At 40.4% G+C, this 15,833-nt stretch overlaps 1 protein-coding gene across 2 annotated transcripts in view; it reads left to right on the forward strand.

Annotated features, from left to right (window-relative positions):
* Positions 1-15,833, forward strand: part of LOC147050334 (phosphofurin acidic cluster sorting protein 1) — a 32,421-nt gene that overhangs the window by 14,026 nt on the left and 2,562 nt on the right. Inside the window, exons 3-23 of one of the 2 annotated variants that reach the window (XM_085921377.1) lie at positions 1,193-1,282; positions 2,073-2,198; positions 3,725-3,887; positions 4,624-4,715; positions 4,971-5,051; positions 5,352-5,411; positions 6,860-7,011; positions 7,163-7,256; positions 7,918-8,001; positions 9,150-9,277; positions 9,410-9,542; positions 9,652-9,756; positions 9,919-10,025; positions 10,703-10,857; positions 10,936-11,046; positions 11,573-11,675; positions 13,689-13,731; positions 13,848-13,890; positions 14,092-14,230; positions 14,353-14,576; positions 15,321-15,434. In XM_085921377.1, the coding sequence (XP_085777503.1) occupies positions 1,193-1,282; positions 2,073-2,198; positions 3,725-3,887; positions 4,624-4,715; positions 4,971-5,051; positions 5,352-5,411; positions 6,860-7,011; positions 7,163-7,256; positions 7,918-8,001; positions 9,150-9,277; positions 9,410-9,542; positions 9,652-9,756; positions 9,919-10,025; positions 10,703-10,857; positions 10,936-11,046; positions 11,573-11,675; positions 13,689-13,731; positions 13,848-13,890; positions 14,092-14,230; positions 14,353-14,576; positions 15,321-15,434 (2,347 nt within the window). Of the gene's footprint in view, positions 1-505; positions 1,283-2,072; positions 2,199-3,724; positions 3,888-4,623; positions 4,716-4,970; positions 5,052-5,351; positions 5,412-6,859; positions 7,012-7,162; positions 7,257-7,917; positions 8,002-9,149; positions 9,278-9,409; positions 9,543-9,651; positions 9,757-9,918; positions 10,026-10,702; positions 10,858-10,935; positions 11,047-11,572; positions 11,676-13,688; positions 13,732-13,847; positions 13,891-14,091; positions 14,231-14,352; positions 14,577-15,320; positions 15,435-15,833 lie in introns of both variants that reach the window. The other variant, XM_085921378.1, reaches the window with a different exon arrangement.

The following is a 15,833-nucleotide window of genomic DNA, read 5'->3' on the forward strand; positions in this document are numbered from 1 at the left end:
ATTGAAAATGCATCTCAGGCCGTCAGAGAGTGCTTTTGTGTCTTAATTCATCGTACCAGCTATGAAGCGTGATAAAAGAGCACATACAGAGATTCTTTTGTGAAGCACTACTGACAAGGTCAGACACAGACTGATTTTCTTTTTTTTTTCCACTCCTCTTTTTGATATAAAGCCAGTGCTGTTTAGGTTGAGACAGTATGTTCTTCTCAACAAGGTATTTCATCACAATGATGGATGCATTTTACAGAGATCTAGTTTTGTTGGAGCAGAGATTGGGAGTTTTAGCAAATGGAAATTTGCAGGATATACGTGTTTGAAATTGTCACGTTATTAAACAATTGAATTGTATTCCGTGTTTTGAGAAACAGTATTGTTCTAGAAACAGTACTGTAGTTGCATTTCAAAATAATCTGTACAATTTGCAACATGACATTTATGGATTTAAGAATGACAGGGCTGTATCTGCATTTTCTTTTCAGGTTATTTCTTTTCTGTCCATCCCTAGGCATGTACTACAAGAATGAGATCAGTGGAGAGGAAGAGCAAGCCAATAAAACATTCTGTTTCGGATTGCAGTGACTTTCCTTGTAGGCATTTGCAGAGTGGGAGGTGTATAACATTTTCTTACAGCACAAATGTTGGTCTGGGTTTTTCCTCTCAGCAGTCTAACTAAGTGACAACAGTTTTGCTCTTGGTCATTGTGTACTCTAGACCACCAACTGAACCCGATGATGGAGGAATTATACATATTTTGCTCATTTTCCTTAATGACATTATTGTGATAGGACATAGAGCTTGGCAAAAGAAAAAGTAAATGGTTGTCTTGAAATCATTATCCTTGAGAGACTCTTTGATAGGAAATGCTTATTTTGAAACAGCTATTTGTTTGTATGTCTCAAAACACCAACTCTCTTTCATTCCATTGCTGTTATGGTAATAAGATGCAGAGAAGGAGTCCAGGACTTTTTGTACTGGGTTGCCACACGGTGTGACTTTGCATAAATGTGTGAACCAGGTTGGGACCGAAATCAGACTTTCTCACTTTGTGCCTGTGCCTGTTCATTGAGAGAAAACAATAATAAAAAAAAAAAAAAAAATCAGACTGATTTGCTTGATACCACAGTCCAGATACATTCTCAAACCACAGTGTAGAAGTTTGACTTGCATTACAAAGTGCGACTTTATCTTCCAGGGTTCGAAGCGTCTTCTGCGATCCAACGAGTATGTCCTCCCACCCAGTGGACTCATGGAGACAGATCTGGAATTGACATTCTCACTACAGGCAAGCACTCTGTCACTGTGCTGTGAATTGTCACACTGACACGGCAGTTACTTGACAACTATAATTGGAAACCAACTTGTAGCCACTCTGGTACCCTTTGCAACCTCACTGGTGTTTCTTGTGTTTCAGAACTGCGTGTTAATATTGCTCTATGTTTGTACATGAGAGTTTGACGAACACATATTTCGTGTTTGGTGACTTTTGAAGTAATCTAACGTTCTTGAAATAAATTGACGTTGCTGAATCAGCATATTGAACATTTATTACACTGTTTGTCTTCAAGTTGAATTTAATCTACCCGGATATTACCTTCCTATTTGAGAAGTCACTTCATTATCTGATGACAGACATAATTAATCATTCTGGCTGTAAATGAATGATAATTCTACAAAATAGTGAAATGTAGATGATACAGACGTCTATGGTCCACATTAATTAAGTTCCTGCTTAGTGGTCTGAGACTGCCCAAAAAAAGCTTTAAAAATGTCACAGATGTGAGACCAATTAAACTGGATAAATGAGCTGCAGACGCTTTCGTACAGAATTGAGTAAAGTGGAAAATAATTATGGGCTCTACATGCTCTCACATTAGAGCTTCCTTTATCGATTTTGGCTCACGACCAAATTGGGATTTTTGAAGTCATAGGAAGTTTGTTTGTTTTTTTACTTCATCTGTAGAATTCTCATTTACTGTCGGTATGGATGGTGTGACACATTGCTTTAATCATTTACTGTATTGATCTTTAAAATTGATGATGTTATCTAATCTTTTTTTGGGGGGGGTTGGTAGTACCCCCATTTTTTGAAGAGGGATGCCAACAGACTACAGATCATGCTGCAAAGGAGGAAACGCTACAAGAATCGAACCATCCTGGGCTACAAGACTTTGGCTGTGGGAGTTATCAATATGGCCGAGGTACCGTAGTGCATGTTTCCTTTGACTGGTTTTGTTTCCCGACAGATCTGTTGTCTCTATATCTTTAAAGAAGACATTGTGCTCTTCATTCTGACAGTGATTGACATGTATTCCTAGCCATGTACCTTTGTTTTGTTTCTCCTTCTGGTGTTACACTTGACTTAAATGATTCATGCTCCTCACACACTGCTGCATGAGATTACGGGCCATCTGGAGCTGGCTTTGGATGTACTTTTTCTGAAAGCACCGTTTGGAACCGTGATATGTAGAAATAATGGACCGAGCGAGAGCTGGTCTAAGGCCCAGTGTGGATGTTCATTTAATGGGAATGTGGCTCTGTTTAAATCCTCAATCCAAGTCATTTGGGGTTAAGAATCTGCCTGCGAGGATTTATGTTTTGCTGCATATTACAAGGGTAAAACACAAAGTGGATTCTTGCATGGACATTGTTGCATCATGCAAAGGTTTTGCATTCATTTCGCATATTAATGTCATGAAGTGAAACCGCATGTCTTTTGTGACTCTCTAAACTCCATGACTTATTTCATAAGGTTTCTGAGAGGCTTTTGTGAAGGAACAGTGGGGAAATGGAGATGGGGTTTTAATATTTATTCCGTGTGCATATTTGCAAGAGATAAATGTTAACGAATGCCACTATCGCTCTATTAAGTTGTAGGATCGCAGAAGTACATTTTTAAATGCAACGTTAGATGATAGCAGCCTCAGCCCTGCAAAAGACATTAACATTAATATGTGAAAACAAGGTTAATGCATACATTGCTATAAATTGGAATGACACTCAGCTATTGCACAGCATCCCACAGGCCTGTATGAATGAATAAAACTAAATTGAATATTAAGACTATTCCTCTTTTTTTAAATTTTTTTTATTCCAAGCAATTCCAGTGTCATTTTTTAAATGTGGTCTCCGGCACTCATCCTGACTTTAAATTGACTTTAAATGGAGCTTCTCGTAAGTTAGTTAGTGTATGAGGGGAAATCCCAGTATAGTGATTCATATTGTGAAATATTACAGCGACTCTCCAGATAGCAATTGGAACTAAAGCAATAAAAGTGTTGAAATATTTTCATGATATAAGCAAATTGCCTTTGGTCTGTTCTACAATCACAAAGGAAAATAAGCAATTCTGAGGCGGTGAAGATTCATTTAGAGATTGCTTCGCTCTCTGCCTGTAATCATTTGCTTGTTGTAAAAGAGGAGGCTACCTCTCCTGAAGCAATGTTGGCTCTGTGAAGTATAGAGATAACATTCTTTCTTCCTCCCGCTCTGTTGAAGGAAGTATTTGTTCTACTCGGCTTCGGCACGTCCGCTGAGTGATTGATCTATGCAAAAATTGCATGTGACATGATTCCATCTCAGCTAAAGTGGACTTGATATTGAGACAAATGAGGTGAACGTGGCCTAATTGCTCGAGGACATATAGTATTATAAGGAGCCATGCAGGGGGAAGGTTATGGAAATTACTGAATCCGTTTTTACTTTAGCGAAATGTCTTTATGTTCAGGTGATGCAACACCCTACAGACGGAGGCCTGATTCTTGGTCTCCATAGCAACGTGAAAGAAGCGCCAGTGCGTGTGGCGGAGATCAGTGTGTACTCTCTGTCCAGCCAGCCTATCGACCACGAGGACGGCAGTGGCCAGGCTGGTCGAAAGACTAAAACCTCAGGTGGGCGCCCTCGAACCCCCCCACCCACCACACACAGGCGGCCTGGCCTAATCCTGACTGACACTTCAGACTTTGCTCCCACCACATGGATCCCATTTCCCAAATAAAGAGGGAGAGAAGTCTAATCATGCTTTCCTAACGTAGGCCCGAGAATATGTTACTCTCTTCTGCTATGGTTGTAATGTTGATCTCTGAGCTGAGCAGATGTCGGGCCTATTACCTTACACTGCTCTAATTCTGGACAGTGGGGGAAATATTTGGCCCAGCTTAGGCTCCACGCCTTCATCCTGCTATGATGGTCCCTCGCTGTTCTGGTTGTTATTAAGGAGGTCATTCAAACATAACAGATGAGCTCATGTACCAAGTATTAAGCCCGTGTCACTTTGGGAGAACGTTTATCTCTCTACTTTTTGCAATAATCCTTTATGACACCAATCCCATTAACAAAAGGATACAGACACTAAAATGAGTTGATTGAAAAGAACGGAAAATCCCACTCAGAAATGGCTCGTTTTAAATTCAACCACTGCAATTTGCTATTCAAACGGTAGCCTCGTCGTGGTGAATAACAATGTAAATGGGTTTAATAATTAGGACGGAAAGTGCACTCGGTAAGTAATTAACTCAAGTGCCCTTGGATATTGGCCGGCCTCAGTTTGTAATGTTTTTGTTTTACACACGATACTTCTGTAAATGTATTCATCAATTAAATTATTTTCGGATTTATTTCCTTCAGACCGCTCCCCAGACATGGACAACTATTCTGAAGAGGATGATGACAGTTATTCATCCGAGCAGGAAGCAAGTGATGATGCGGCTCATGGCCAGGTAAGTGCCAGAAAGAAAATATATTTATGTATATGCATCATATTCATGGCCTAGAATTGAATTAACTATGTCTTTACTTTTGCATCGCCGTAATGTTAAGTAGTTAATGCTGATACTGACTGCAGCTACTCTATTTTATCTGAATTCTTCATATTGCTACAAAAAAATGCAGAATTGAGGGAATTCCTTACAATCACTATGATAACCATACATAGAGTGCAATCATTTATTTTCTTTTACCTCCATGTATTTCAGGATATTTATGATGAAGACGATGAGCTTCGCAAGCCCAAAAAAGCCCGGAGGAAAATGATACGGACCACTTCCATGACGAGGGTTAGCTGCCTTCTCTTCTGTTACTGGCAAATCATTGACCACAAGAATAAGCCAAGACCGTTGTTTTCTGACTCAGAAGCTTTTAAGGGTTTCCCATTTGTACAAGCCATTAGTAGATTGCGGAGTAGCATGCAAATGAGATCAGTGGTTTCAGTGGAGTCAACTAAGATGATTGTTGCGGTCGATGCGTAATCCGCAAGATGGTTCTTGGGAGAATTTATGAATTGGAATGATTGTTATTTTCGCCATAGCAGAAATGTGCTTCCAACTTGTGTACAATTGTGTTTGTCTCTGTTATAGCAACCAAACTTCAAGCAAAAATTTGTGGCCTTGTTGAAGAGGTTCAAGGTAACCGATGAGGTGAGGTGTTTTTTTTTTTTTTTTTTTACAAGTTGATTTGATGGATACCCAAGAGAATGTGTTCAAGGTTGAAGCAAAAAACACATAAAAGTGAATCTTAGAGGGTAACACAACACTCAGATGGGATTTCTTGTAACCTCTGCTAGAAATTCTAGCCTTAAATAAGACAAGTCATTCAGTTGCTGTAGGAAAAGATATCTTTATCTTTACTGACCCATTAAACAACAAGCAAGGTTGTTGCTAATGTATTCCTGACAGGCGAAGAATTGCCGATGGGAAAAAAAAAAAAAAGCTTAGAGCATCATTATGGTGCTTGGTTGCATTATCCCCCACTCCACTCATGGATGTATGATTCATAAATTGCCATCAGCAACGATTTGTATGCTGAATCCATTAAGGGCTTTAATCTCCACGACTTAATCTAATGATAAATGTTGGATCGTGTTTAAATTTCCAATGTCCATCTTAGCTGTCTTTCTAAATCAATGCAGTATATAGAACATATAATACATAAGAATAATTATGTATCTCAGATTTATACAGTGCCTTTCAAATGAATGGCTTGTATTTGTTTCAACAGCGAAATTAGACACCAAGATATCAATTTGCACATAATCTGTGGTGAAGGATAAGCAACCCTATTGTGTCGTCAAATCTCGATGATCTGCTTTGTTTTTGGGATTTGCTCACGCACTGTTAAAAACCAAACGTCTATTCCGATGCTGTCGTCAGTGGGCCTGTTTGTTTTTTACCGTTGAGTGTTTACTCTTGACTGAGACTGTTTGGAGACCAATTTGCCAGTCACAGTTCACTGATGATCAAATTGAACACAGGCCGACTTCACCGAGCGATCAATGCCCAGTTTATATTAATGGAAGTCAACGGCGTCGTTCTGAGTCACTCACTGCGTTCTGACTGTGTTTGGCCAGTTCTCAGTTTGCCTGATGATCTTTATCACACTGCTTGTCACTAATCCCTTCCTTTTGGCCGGACAGCATGCACGGCCGCCGTTCTATAAATACAAAGCCTCAGAGGTAGAAAAAGGACAGACTGTGTTTATCTGCTCCCTGACAGCTCTTGCACTTGTGGAGTGGCATTAATCACCCGATTAGTCCCAAAGCCTGCTTGTGTGCACTTCCTATGATACGTATGCATCCCCACTGTGAAGACTGCAGATCAAAGTTTGTCACTGCAGGTCTCTTCTAGCATTACGCATCTGATTGGCTCGCTTTCAGTCATGGATGGAGTCTTTTTAAAACTTTTTCTCCTTTTCATAGCACTCAGTCAGCATTTTCAACAATTGTTTATATGATCAGCAGAGCCGTACAAGTGATTAGCACGTGTGCAGCAAAGGTCAACCCCCACCACCACCTTTTTTTTTTTTTTTAATCTCTGTGATATTTATAAGCTTACTCATTTGTTGAGAATATGTCTATCGTGTTTGGCAGGTCTTGGACTCTGACCCGGTAGACCAGACCCAGGAAGTTGAAGAAGATTTGGACTTACTCTACGACAGTCTGGAGGTGTACAACCAGAGTGACAGCGGGCCGGAGATGGAGGACAATGAAAGTGTCTTGAGCACACCCAAGCCTAAGCTTAAGTGAGTTTGCCCTCATTCTGTTTCTGTGTAACAAATTAAAGTATGATTAATCTTCAACTTCGCAATTATTAATTAAAAGACCAGATCCTTCCTAGCGATGGAGCTGTTTTTATTTGGAACGTCCAATTTTTTATTATTATTTTTTTTACAGGCCGTTTTTTGAGGGAATGTCTCACTCCAGCTCCCAGACAGAGATCGGAAGCATACACAGCCAAAAAAGTCAACAGAGAGAGCTGTTATATGCTGTAAGTTGATCACCAGGCCCTCAGTTGTTATAGCAATAACAAACTGCTCTGGTTCTTTTCAGCCCTGCTAAATAACCATAAAGTTATTCCTTCTTGTTGTGCTGGATGGGGTCATGTGTTTAACAGTCTTATGTAAAGTAATTGCCCCCGCGGCAATGTGTAAAATGCCTGGCGGCTCTGTTGCCTTGAATGGTTCTGGGATTCCCAAGAACCATGTTAGAAATTCTGGGAATGATGGAAATGTAAAGCATTTAACTGCTGGTGGATAAGATCGAAGCGGCTGCTGTCCCACCCCGGTTCACCCCTGGAGTATTTATAGAGACTGACGCCATATGACCTCTGCACCCATCATCAAGACGTACACACGTACACATGCGAACACACGCAAATATGCCCCCATGCTCGGAGAGAAGATTGGATGAAGCATTCCCATCTAGATTTATGACCGGTTGGGGACAAAAGCGGAAGAGTAAGACGTGTTGTGTCTGACTTTGTGAGGGGGAGGACAAGGGTGGGATGTTTATAAATGCCTTGGAATCCATTTTAGCTTGTACAAAAGAGCATTTCACAAAGTAAATAGTCGTCCATTTTGTCAAATAAGTGTCTCAGGTTGCAGTGGATGAAAACAATCGCAACAATTTGTGTTTTTTTTACCATTTAGAGTGGAGACTTTCTCACCGTGGACAGATGTAAAGCGCAAGGGGCCCGCTATCAAGAGGACAGCATCACAGACACAACCATTGGGGTATGTTTTTGGTACAGCACTTTCTTTGCCCTACTGTCCCGTGAGCATCGTGTTTTTTTTTTCCACACCCTTACCCTTGAAACTGGAGTGCGCTTTGCCTCCCGTGGGTGTTGGGCTTTTCTGGGAAGAAGTTAAGATGGGGTGGGGGCGTGCAAAGCCAGGGATATTACACACATGTCACGATGCATCGATTGAAATAGTTCATTCGATTTATGAAAAATATTTGAAATTCCTTGGTTGGTTTCAGGATGGTACTTGTTTTAGTTGCGAAATGAAATCTTACAGCTTTATTATGAGCTACAAATATAAGGGTCCAGAAAATATTATAGTTGAAGTCGGTAAAATTGGAAGGTATCAGATTGCACATGTTTTTTTCCCTAATAATCAAATGTCATTAATGATCTAGGTACAGTATTAGTCATAAAGTAAAAAGGCCCCACAGTCAAATAATAAAAGTGGTCTGAGCCAGGAAACTTGTTTTGAGCAACCACCATTTGGCAAAGACAGCTGACAGTTTAGAGCTAATTGAGCAGACCTTATTGTTGTTACCAAATTGTTTCGTCCACAACTTTATGATGCAAGGACAATCAAATTAAACAATCAGACAATGCCCAGTGGGGGTACGTTATTGTCATCTCCAATGAACCGTTCCTTTGTTTGTCATACAATGGAAATTGTGCAGAGGTTTCCAAAGAGGGTGATTGGTAGAAAATGTACTTTGGAAACTTGTTGTGTTGATCCACAAATTCTGTACAGATAGCTTTGCACATTCTTGGATTGTTCAAGATATGATGCTTGCTGATGATTTATAATCTCTTCATGACAAAATAATTGACAGTTTTAGCTCCAATCAGAAGATCAGACAAGGCAGCCGCTTGCAAGATCAACTGTAGATAGCCTTGAAAATGTTCTTGTCTCGATTTTGGCTCTCCCTCTACTTTCTTCAAACTCAACATCTCAAATACTGCAGTTTTTCCTCTCGTTACGGGGCCAAAACATTCTGACCCATCTCCTTTTCCACAACTCTAAAATGCTATCTGCAAATCTTTCACAAGATGCAAAGTAGGCGCTTGGGAGAACAACCGAGGCTTGACACAAACTGTTACGTGATGAACATCAGCACTGTCTTTTCTTCTTTTTTGGCTTAGGAGCCAGAGACCGATGACAGCGGACCAGGGCCAGGGGAGGTGAGCAGCTGGGACGTCAACACTGAACGGATGACTAGCACTGTTGGCAAGCTTTGCAAGACCGAATCCCAAAACCACATGTCTCCAAGGTACTCCGCCGAGCCCCGCATCTGGATTTATGCACGCAACGTCTTTCTCAATTCACACAATCGCTATTGCATGCATGACTAACAGCTGCATTCTTATTTATAGCTTCCTGCTAAGATTTTTGTTCTTTTCAGTAAAATGGAGAACAGGCTACAGAGACGTCCACGCAGCACCTCCATGAAAGACAGACAGAATTCCAAGGCCCAAAGTGACCGCACCAGCAGTATAGATAGCGAGTGCTCCCCAGACTCAAGACTCATAGCACAGGTACAAAAGCCAATATTTGCTCATTCTTTTTTTTTTTTCTTTCGTTTAAGCTAAATTACAATGTGATATGCGTCACGTTCTGATTCCATGCTACTGATTCATCCAAAAGGTTCCCAGGAAGTCTGTGTATGACCAATTGAACCAGATCCTTATCTCTGATGAACGCTTGCCAGAGAGCATCATTCTCATCAATACTCTGGAGTGGCAAGGACAGGTCAGTCAATACTTGACATTTTCAAATAGTTTTCTTTCTTTCTTTCTTTCTTTCTTTCTTTCTTTCTTTCTTTCTTTCTTTCTTTCTTTCTTTCTTTCTTTCTTTCTTTCAAACCTATCAATCACTCTTTTCTGATAACATCTGTGTGTTGTTACCATGCAGTATGTCGCAGAGTTGCTCCATGACCAAGCCCAGCCCATTGTGTCCACCTGCTCAGCTGCAGATGTCCAGGCTGCCTTCAACACCATCGTTACTCGAATCCAGAGATTGTGAGTCGCTTCATGACTACTCATGAATCATGGCTGCAGCAAATAGGTCAGCAAAAAAGTTCTACATCTTACATGGCAAAATGCCGTCCCGGATATTCATCACAGCAAGATAGCTGTCTTCTCCCGGAAATGTATGGCATTTGTATGCCAAGCTGTGTTACTTTTATTGTCATTTTCAATTTCAACCTAGCTTTCTCTATATTTTCAGTAGACTCCAGATGAGATCATGTCACATACTAGTCAGGAACAGTTGTGGAGTTGATAAGCGGCATTGTCTCTTGGGATTTCGCTTCAAATAGCATCGCAAAGAGTACCCATTATACCTTTCCTTTTTTTTTTTTTTTTTTTTTTATGCCCCTCTCCACTCAAGCCCCACATTGCTCTCAACATAGACTAAATTTGAGTTGCAAAATGGATATAATTATATTATATTATAATTTTTTATTTTATTTTACACAACTGCCAAAACTCAGTTTGCACGTTTTCCTAATCACAAGAGGATCTTTTGAAAAATTTAAATTACTTCAAATTACCAGTTCATTAAATTGCCTTCTGCTGTATTCTAAACTTTGACCAACACCAGGCATGGCAGGTTCATCCTTCTTTTTTAAAATGCATGATGAATGGTGAAAATAATTGTCCTAATTGAATTTCTCTCTTTCACTTATCCCTTATAGTTGTAATTGCAATGCACAGACTCCGCCCACAATGAAAGTGGCAGTTGCAGGTGACCAGAGTTACCTGAGCACCATCCTGAGGTTCTTTGTGGAGCAGCTAGCCAACAAGACCCCTGACTGGCTTAGTTACATACGTTTCCTGGTCATCCCTATTGGTAAAAACCATTCAACTCCCATTGGTTTAGTGATCCCTATTCTGTAGACTGACATTTGCTTTTGCAATTGCCGCACAGGCTCTCATCCCCTGGCCAAGTATGTGGCCTCGTTTGACAGCAAGTTCAACAGTATCTTTATGGACACAGCATGGAGGGAGCTGTTCTGCAGGACGGAACGGCCCGCTTCAGGTAGGACGCAATTTATGCCGACGCGTGGTCAGCGATGACATACACCTCCGCTATCTGGCCACAAAAGCATAGAGGCGGGTCAGATATTTGGTCAACTTGAAAAAGGGAATAAGTGGGGCCACAGCATGGGTCAGGGGCTGATGAATGGAAAGATGATGTTTTCCATTTGCGAAAGATAGCCGCAATGTGCTTGGGTGGACGGGATGTTTCTGCATCACTGCTCCACCCTGCTCCCTCGCTGGAGCTTCGTAAGAAGATTAACAGGCTCAACATTTAACCCCAAATGTTGAATTAGGAGGCTTATTAAATTGAAAGCAAATGTCTTGCTTTATTACATCATAGTGAACAGAACATATGTTGGGAGGATTTTTTTTTCCCTTCAGTTTTCTTCTAGTCTCTTTTCTCTGTAGTCGGTATTTTGAATCACAATTGGTAATGATTGCTTTTTAGCGCTCCGGTGTGATTATATTCAATGATTTGTCCACATCCTATTGTTAACCACTTGTTTTATTTGCTCCACATGCAGATAACATTGATGTCGCAGGGCGGGTTGTTCAGTATCTGGCCGGTGCTAATGTGTCCCACCAGTTTCCCATCTCGGAAGCCATGCTCACCTACAAACAGAAGAGGTAAAGTCACTTTTGGAAATATGACGCAAAAAGCATTTTCACGTGAAGTGTGTGTTTGTGGATATGCATGTATGTCTTTATGTCTGTCTGGGTGATTTCCAAATTTAATATGGTGATCCGTTTTAATCCTCTCATTGAGTTGACCAATTCTGGAAATGTTAGGTTTTCTACCAAGTTAGTCTAATATTAGGGATGTTTAATACTACTCTTTTTTTCTGATCAATACCATTACGAGTATTTTTTGGAGAGGTCACCGATACTAATACCAAGTATCGATACTACCAGTACTTTTGATCCATAAAATCTCTTTCAAAAAACATGTTATGGCCAAAAAGTGTGGTTTCATCAAACCATAAAACAATCTCCCATTTGTACGTATATTTTTGCTAAATTTAGCCCCACTTGTTTTCTTTTCTTTTCTTACATTTTTCTCCATTCATTCCTTCTGCCCTATATGAAGAATATGTGAAATCAAATGTAGGACATACTTGGCAGAAATTCCTGCAGCTTTGTAAATGTTACTCTTGCCCCCTTGCAGGCTCCCTAACTGGTTTTCTTCTCTTTTCATCAACGCTGGAGTGAAATCAAGTTCATGGCAAAATTATTCTTTTTTTTTTTATCCCCCTCAAGAATTGGCGTTTTAATAGGGTTGTCTTTTATAATAATACCCACTGTAGGGAGACAGTGGCACTGGAAACAAAAGCATTATCTTCTTTGTAATGACGGGCCTTTTGGTGCAGGCCTAATATTGGATCTCATCACATTGCGCAGGTGTCCCTAAAGTTGCCGCCAGAGATTGTGAATTCAAATGTAACACACAACGTGGGTCCAAACATACCGAATGAGTCATCAATTACCACACACACCTCAGGGTTGCTGTGATGTGTGTTAGCAATTGTCACTTAAGTTTTGTTGTTCATTCATAGCAGACATGCGTATGTTCATTTGCAATCAGGTTGATACAAATGTGAAAGGCTTCCTTGTTCGTCAGAGGGTACCAAATATACAATACACAGTTTAACACCTTTTGCATTCCTTCTTCCCCCCCCCCCCCCCCCCTTTGATTTGCATTCAAGGAAAAGAAGTTTGTATTTTGATTTTTACATCAGGTATCTGATTTGACTCTTTGGTTTCTGCCCCCCTCTTGTATCCTCCTCACCGCTGTTTGCCGTGTCTTAACACTCCTTTTCCCATTTGATACTCACCATGATGTCGATCTGCACGTCCTGTCTGGATTTTGTGTGACCTACCGTGTCCTGCGTGTTCTTGCCGTGATGATTGCCTAACAACCTCAAAATGATCCTTTAAAAATTGGTTTGCAGGTTCATATTTCAGTAAGCATGAAAGGCCCGCTAATAAGCACATTGATTGTATACTTGTTGGGTCAAGTCTTGAGACACACTCCATCCAAAATCTTTTAAGCAGCCTCTCCCTGACAAGTGGAAGTTGTTGTACTGTTCCTGCGAAGCGGTGACCATCTTCCATTTTGACTTCTCTGTAGGCGTAATGACTCACATGTCCAAATACATGAAGTGTAATATTGTATTCCTTAAGGTAAGGGATGTCGTGCCGCAAAATAAGAAGTGTGAGGTGGTAAGAGTGACAACTTACACATGGAGTTGGAAAGCCCCAGATTATTATACTGAAAAGATGTTTGCACAATTTCCCAACGGCAGACTACAGTACTTTTATGCTTCTTATCGTGATCTCTAAATGAAATTCAACTCTGGCGATTTTGCATGTAGTGTTGAATTCATGGCTCACAGCCACAGTCACTTGGAGCGGTGTTTCGCAAGAGCAATTTCCCAATAAACCTCGGTTGTAAGGAGCGGTCCTCTCATTCATCTCATACACACCCCAAGATGATCTCATTCATGTGCCATTTCTGCTGCGATGGGGCATGGTGCCATCTCCCGTCCAAGATCATTGAGTGTTGCACCTTGGAGTGTTGTCGTGCCCCAAGCGCCCCCTGTCTTCGGCCATGCTAACAGCCTCTTTGTTGTCTCCCCACAGCCCTGACGAGGACTCCTGTCAGAAATTTGTGCCATTTATTGGGGTGAGATTTCTTTTTCCTATTTATTTATTTATTTACTTATTTATTGAATTAAGAAAATGTATTAATTTTTTTAGATAAAGGATTTTTAATACTGAATTGCTGTTTTCCACTTGCAGGTTGTTAAAGTTGGAATTGTAGAGCAAAGCCTCTCAACCTCAGGTGAGACCCAAACTCTAAGCCAATTAATTTAACAATAAACTACTTGATTTACTAATTTCTTTACGACCTAAGGACCCCTTGAACAGCCTGAAAGTGGCGAGATTCATTTATTCAGATTCCGAACAAATTCCTTCTCAAGGCCATGAAAAAGCGTCAATATCTTTTGGAGATGTTGCTTGAGATGATTTATCGTGTTCACAGTGGATTCTGACGATGCAATGGGGGGCAACACAAGCATCCTGGCGTCGCCCACCCCCCCTTCGGCCGGTCCGTATGGGAAGGAGATCGGGGGAACACCTCCACAGTCGCCCTCTGTGTCCACTGGCCTTTCCGGAGCTGGGTAAGGCACACAAAATGATCTTGAACAGATAATACTCTGTACACAGGAGCAAAATACTCTCCATTTTGTCCTCATTGTTTGAGCAGCTGGAGTATGTGCCTCAAAGTGTTTACCTTTTGCAGTTCTCCGTGCTCTGGCAGTGAAGTGATGGGCCTGCAGGTGGACTACTGGACGTGGCAAGGCCCCGAGAAGAAAAAAGAGGGCGAGAAACGCGACGTGGGACTGAAAAACACACTGAAGAGTAACTTCCGCTCACTCCAAGTCAGTCGCTTGCCCTGCGCGGGGGATATTACCCCTCCACCCAGCATGGCAATGACTGTTGTCACCAAGGAGAAGAACAAGAAAGGTACATTGAGCAACTCTGGGGGATGTGCATGATGAAAGAGAAGATGTTGATGATTTCACAAATGGGAACCTTACATGAACTAATGGGGTAACTGGGAAAGAAAAGAAAGTAAATCTATGACGGGATACAATCAGAATGTCATCAGAATAAATTTGAATTGCATGTGAAATGCAAACAACAGCCTGAGACATGTTAAGACCTGCAACTGCAAAATTCTGGCTCACACTGATGATAATCTTATGAGTGTATACAGTACATAAACCGTCACCATGTTAAAAGAATGACCAAAATGGACTTTTTTGCCTATTGATGGTCACCTCTGCTAAATTGATTATAAAACGAAATGATCAGTTCAGATTTTTCTGTTTTCTGGGGGGAAAAACACCCCGAAACTATAGTGTAATGTGATAAGGTCCTCGATTGTCTCTTTATTCTTGTAATAGTCATTTTTCTTATATTTTTGTTTCATCCTCAAAAAATTCACACTTTATTCTTGTAATTGTTTTCCTCACATTTTGTCTGGAAAATAAATCTCGTGATAGTAGGACAACGCTTATATTTTACCCTTGTAGTACAAATGCTTTCCTTGTAATTGCTTTTTAACAACTCAATTAATGTAAATGTAATCGTATCATTGATGATCTTGTGGTTCACTTGTCCGACTTCCGTGTAGGCAGGCATGGGTTCAATTATCTCTGAAAATGTTCAAGACCTATACATGACATGCTCTGCTCCTCTCTCCAGTTATTTTTCTCAGCAAGAAGCCGAAAGAGAAAGAGCTGGACTCCAAGAGCCAAGTGATTGACGGAATCAGCAGGTTGATCTGCACTGCTAAGCACCAGCACACAATGCTGAGAGGTAATACTGCCCCCTAGTGTTGATACTTGTTTATACATTCACACACACCATGGTCTATAATTTTTAAAATGATTTATTTTAATGATAAAATAACGTAGTCTCCTAATTGAATTTTATTGCTATTTAATTATTTTATAGTTGATTAATAAAAAATGTAACAAAATCTAAACTATATATGTATTGGTAAGAAAAAAATACAGGCTCTACTTTGCCCACCTCTGGTGTAGAAGTTTTTTTCATGTAAATAATTGCCATGCTTATGTTTGTGATAGACAACAATACATTCTGACTAGAAGGGTTCTGTTTAATATATATATATTTTTTATATTACAAAACCAAGTGTTAATATTCAATCTGAAACTGGTGACCATCATTGAAAGACAAAATGCTGAATGAAAC

This window comes from Syngnathus leptorhynchus, chromosome 10 (assembly GCF_054491065.1).
Source record: "Syngnathus leptorhynchus isolate UIUO chromosome 10, UIUO_Slep, whole genome shotgun sequence".
Lineage (NCBI taxonomy): Eukaryota > Metazoa > Chordata > Actinopteri > Syngnathiformes > Syngnathidae > Syngnathus > Syngnathus leptorhynchus.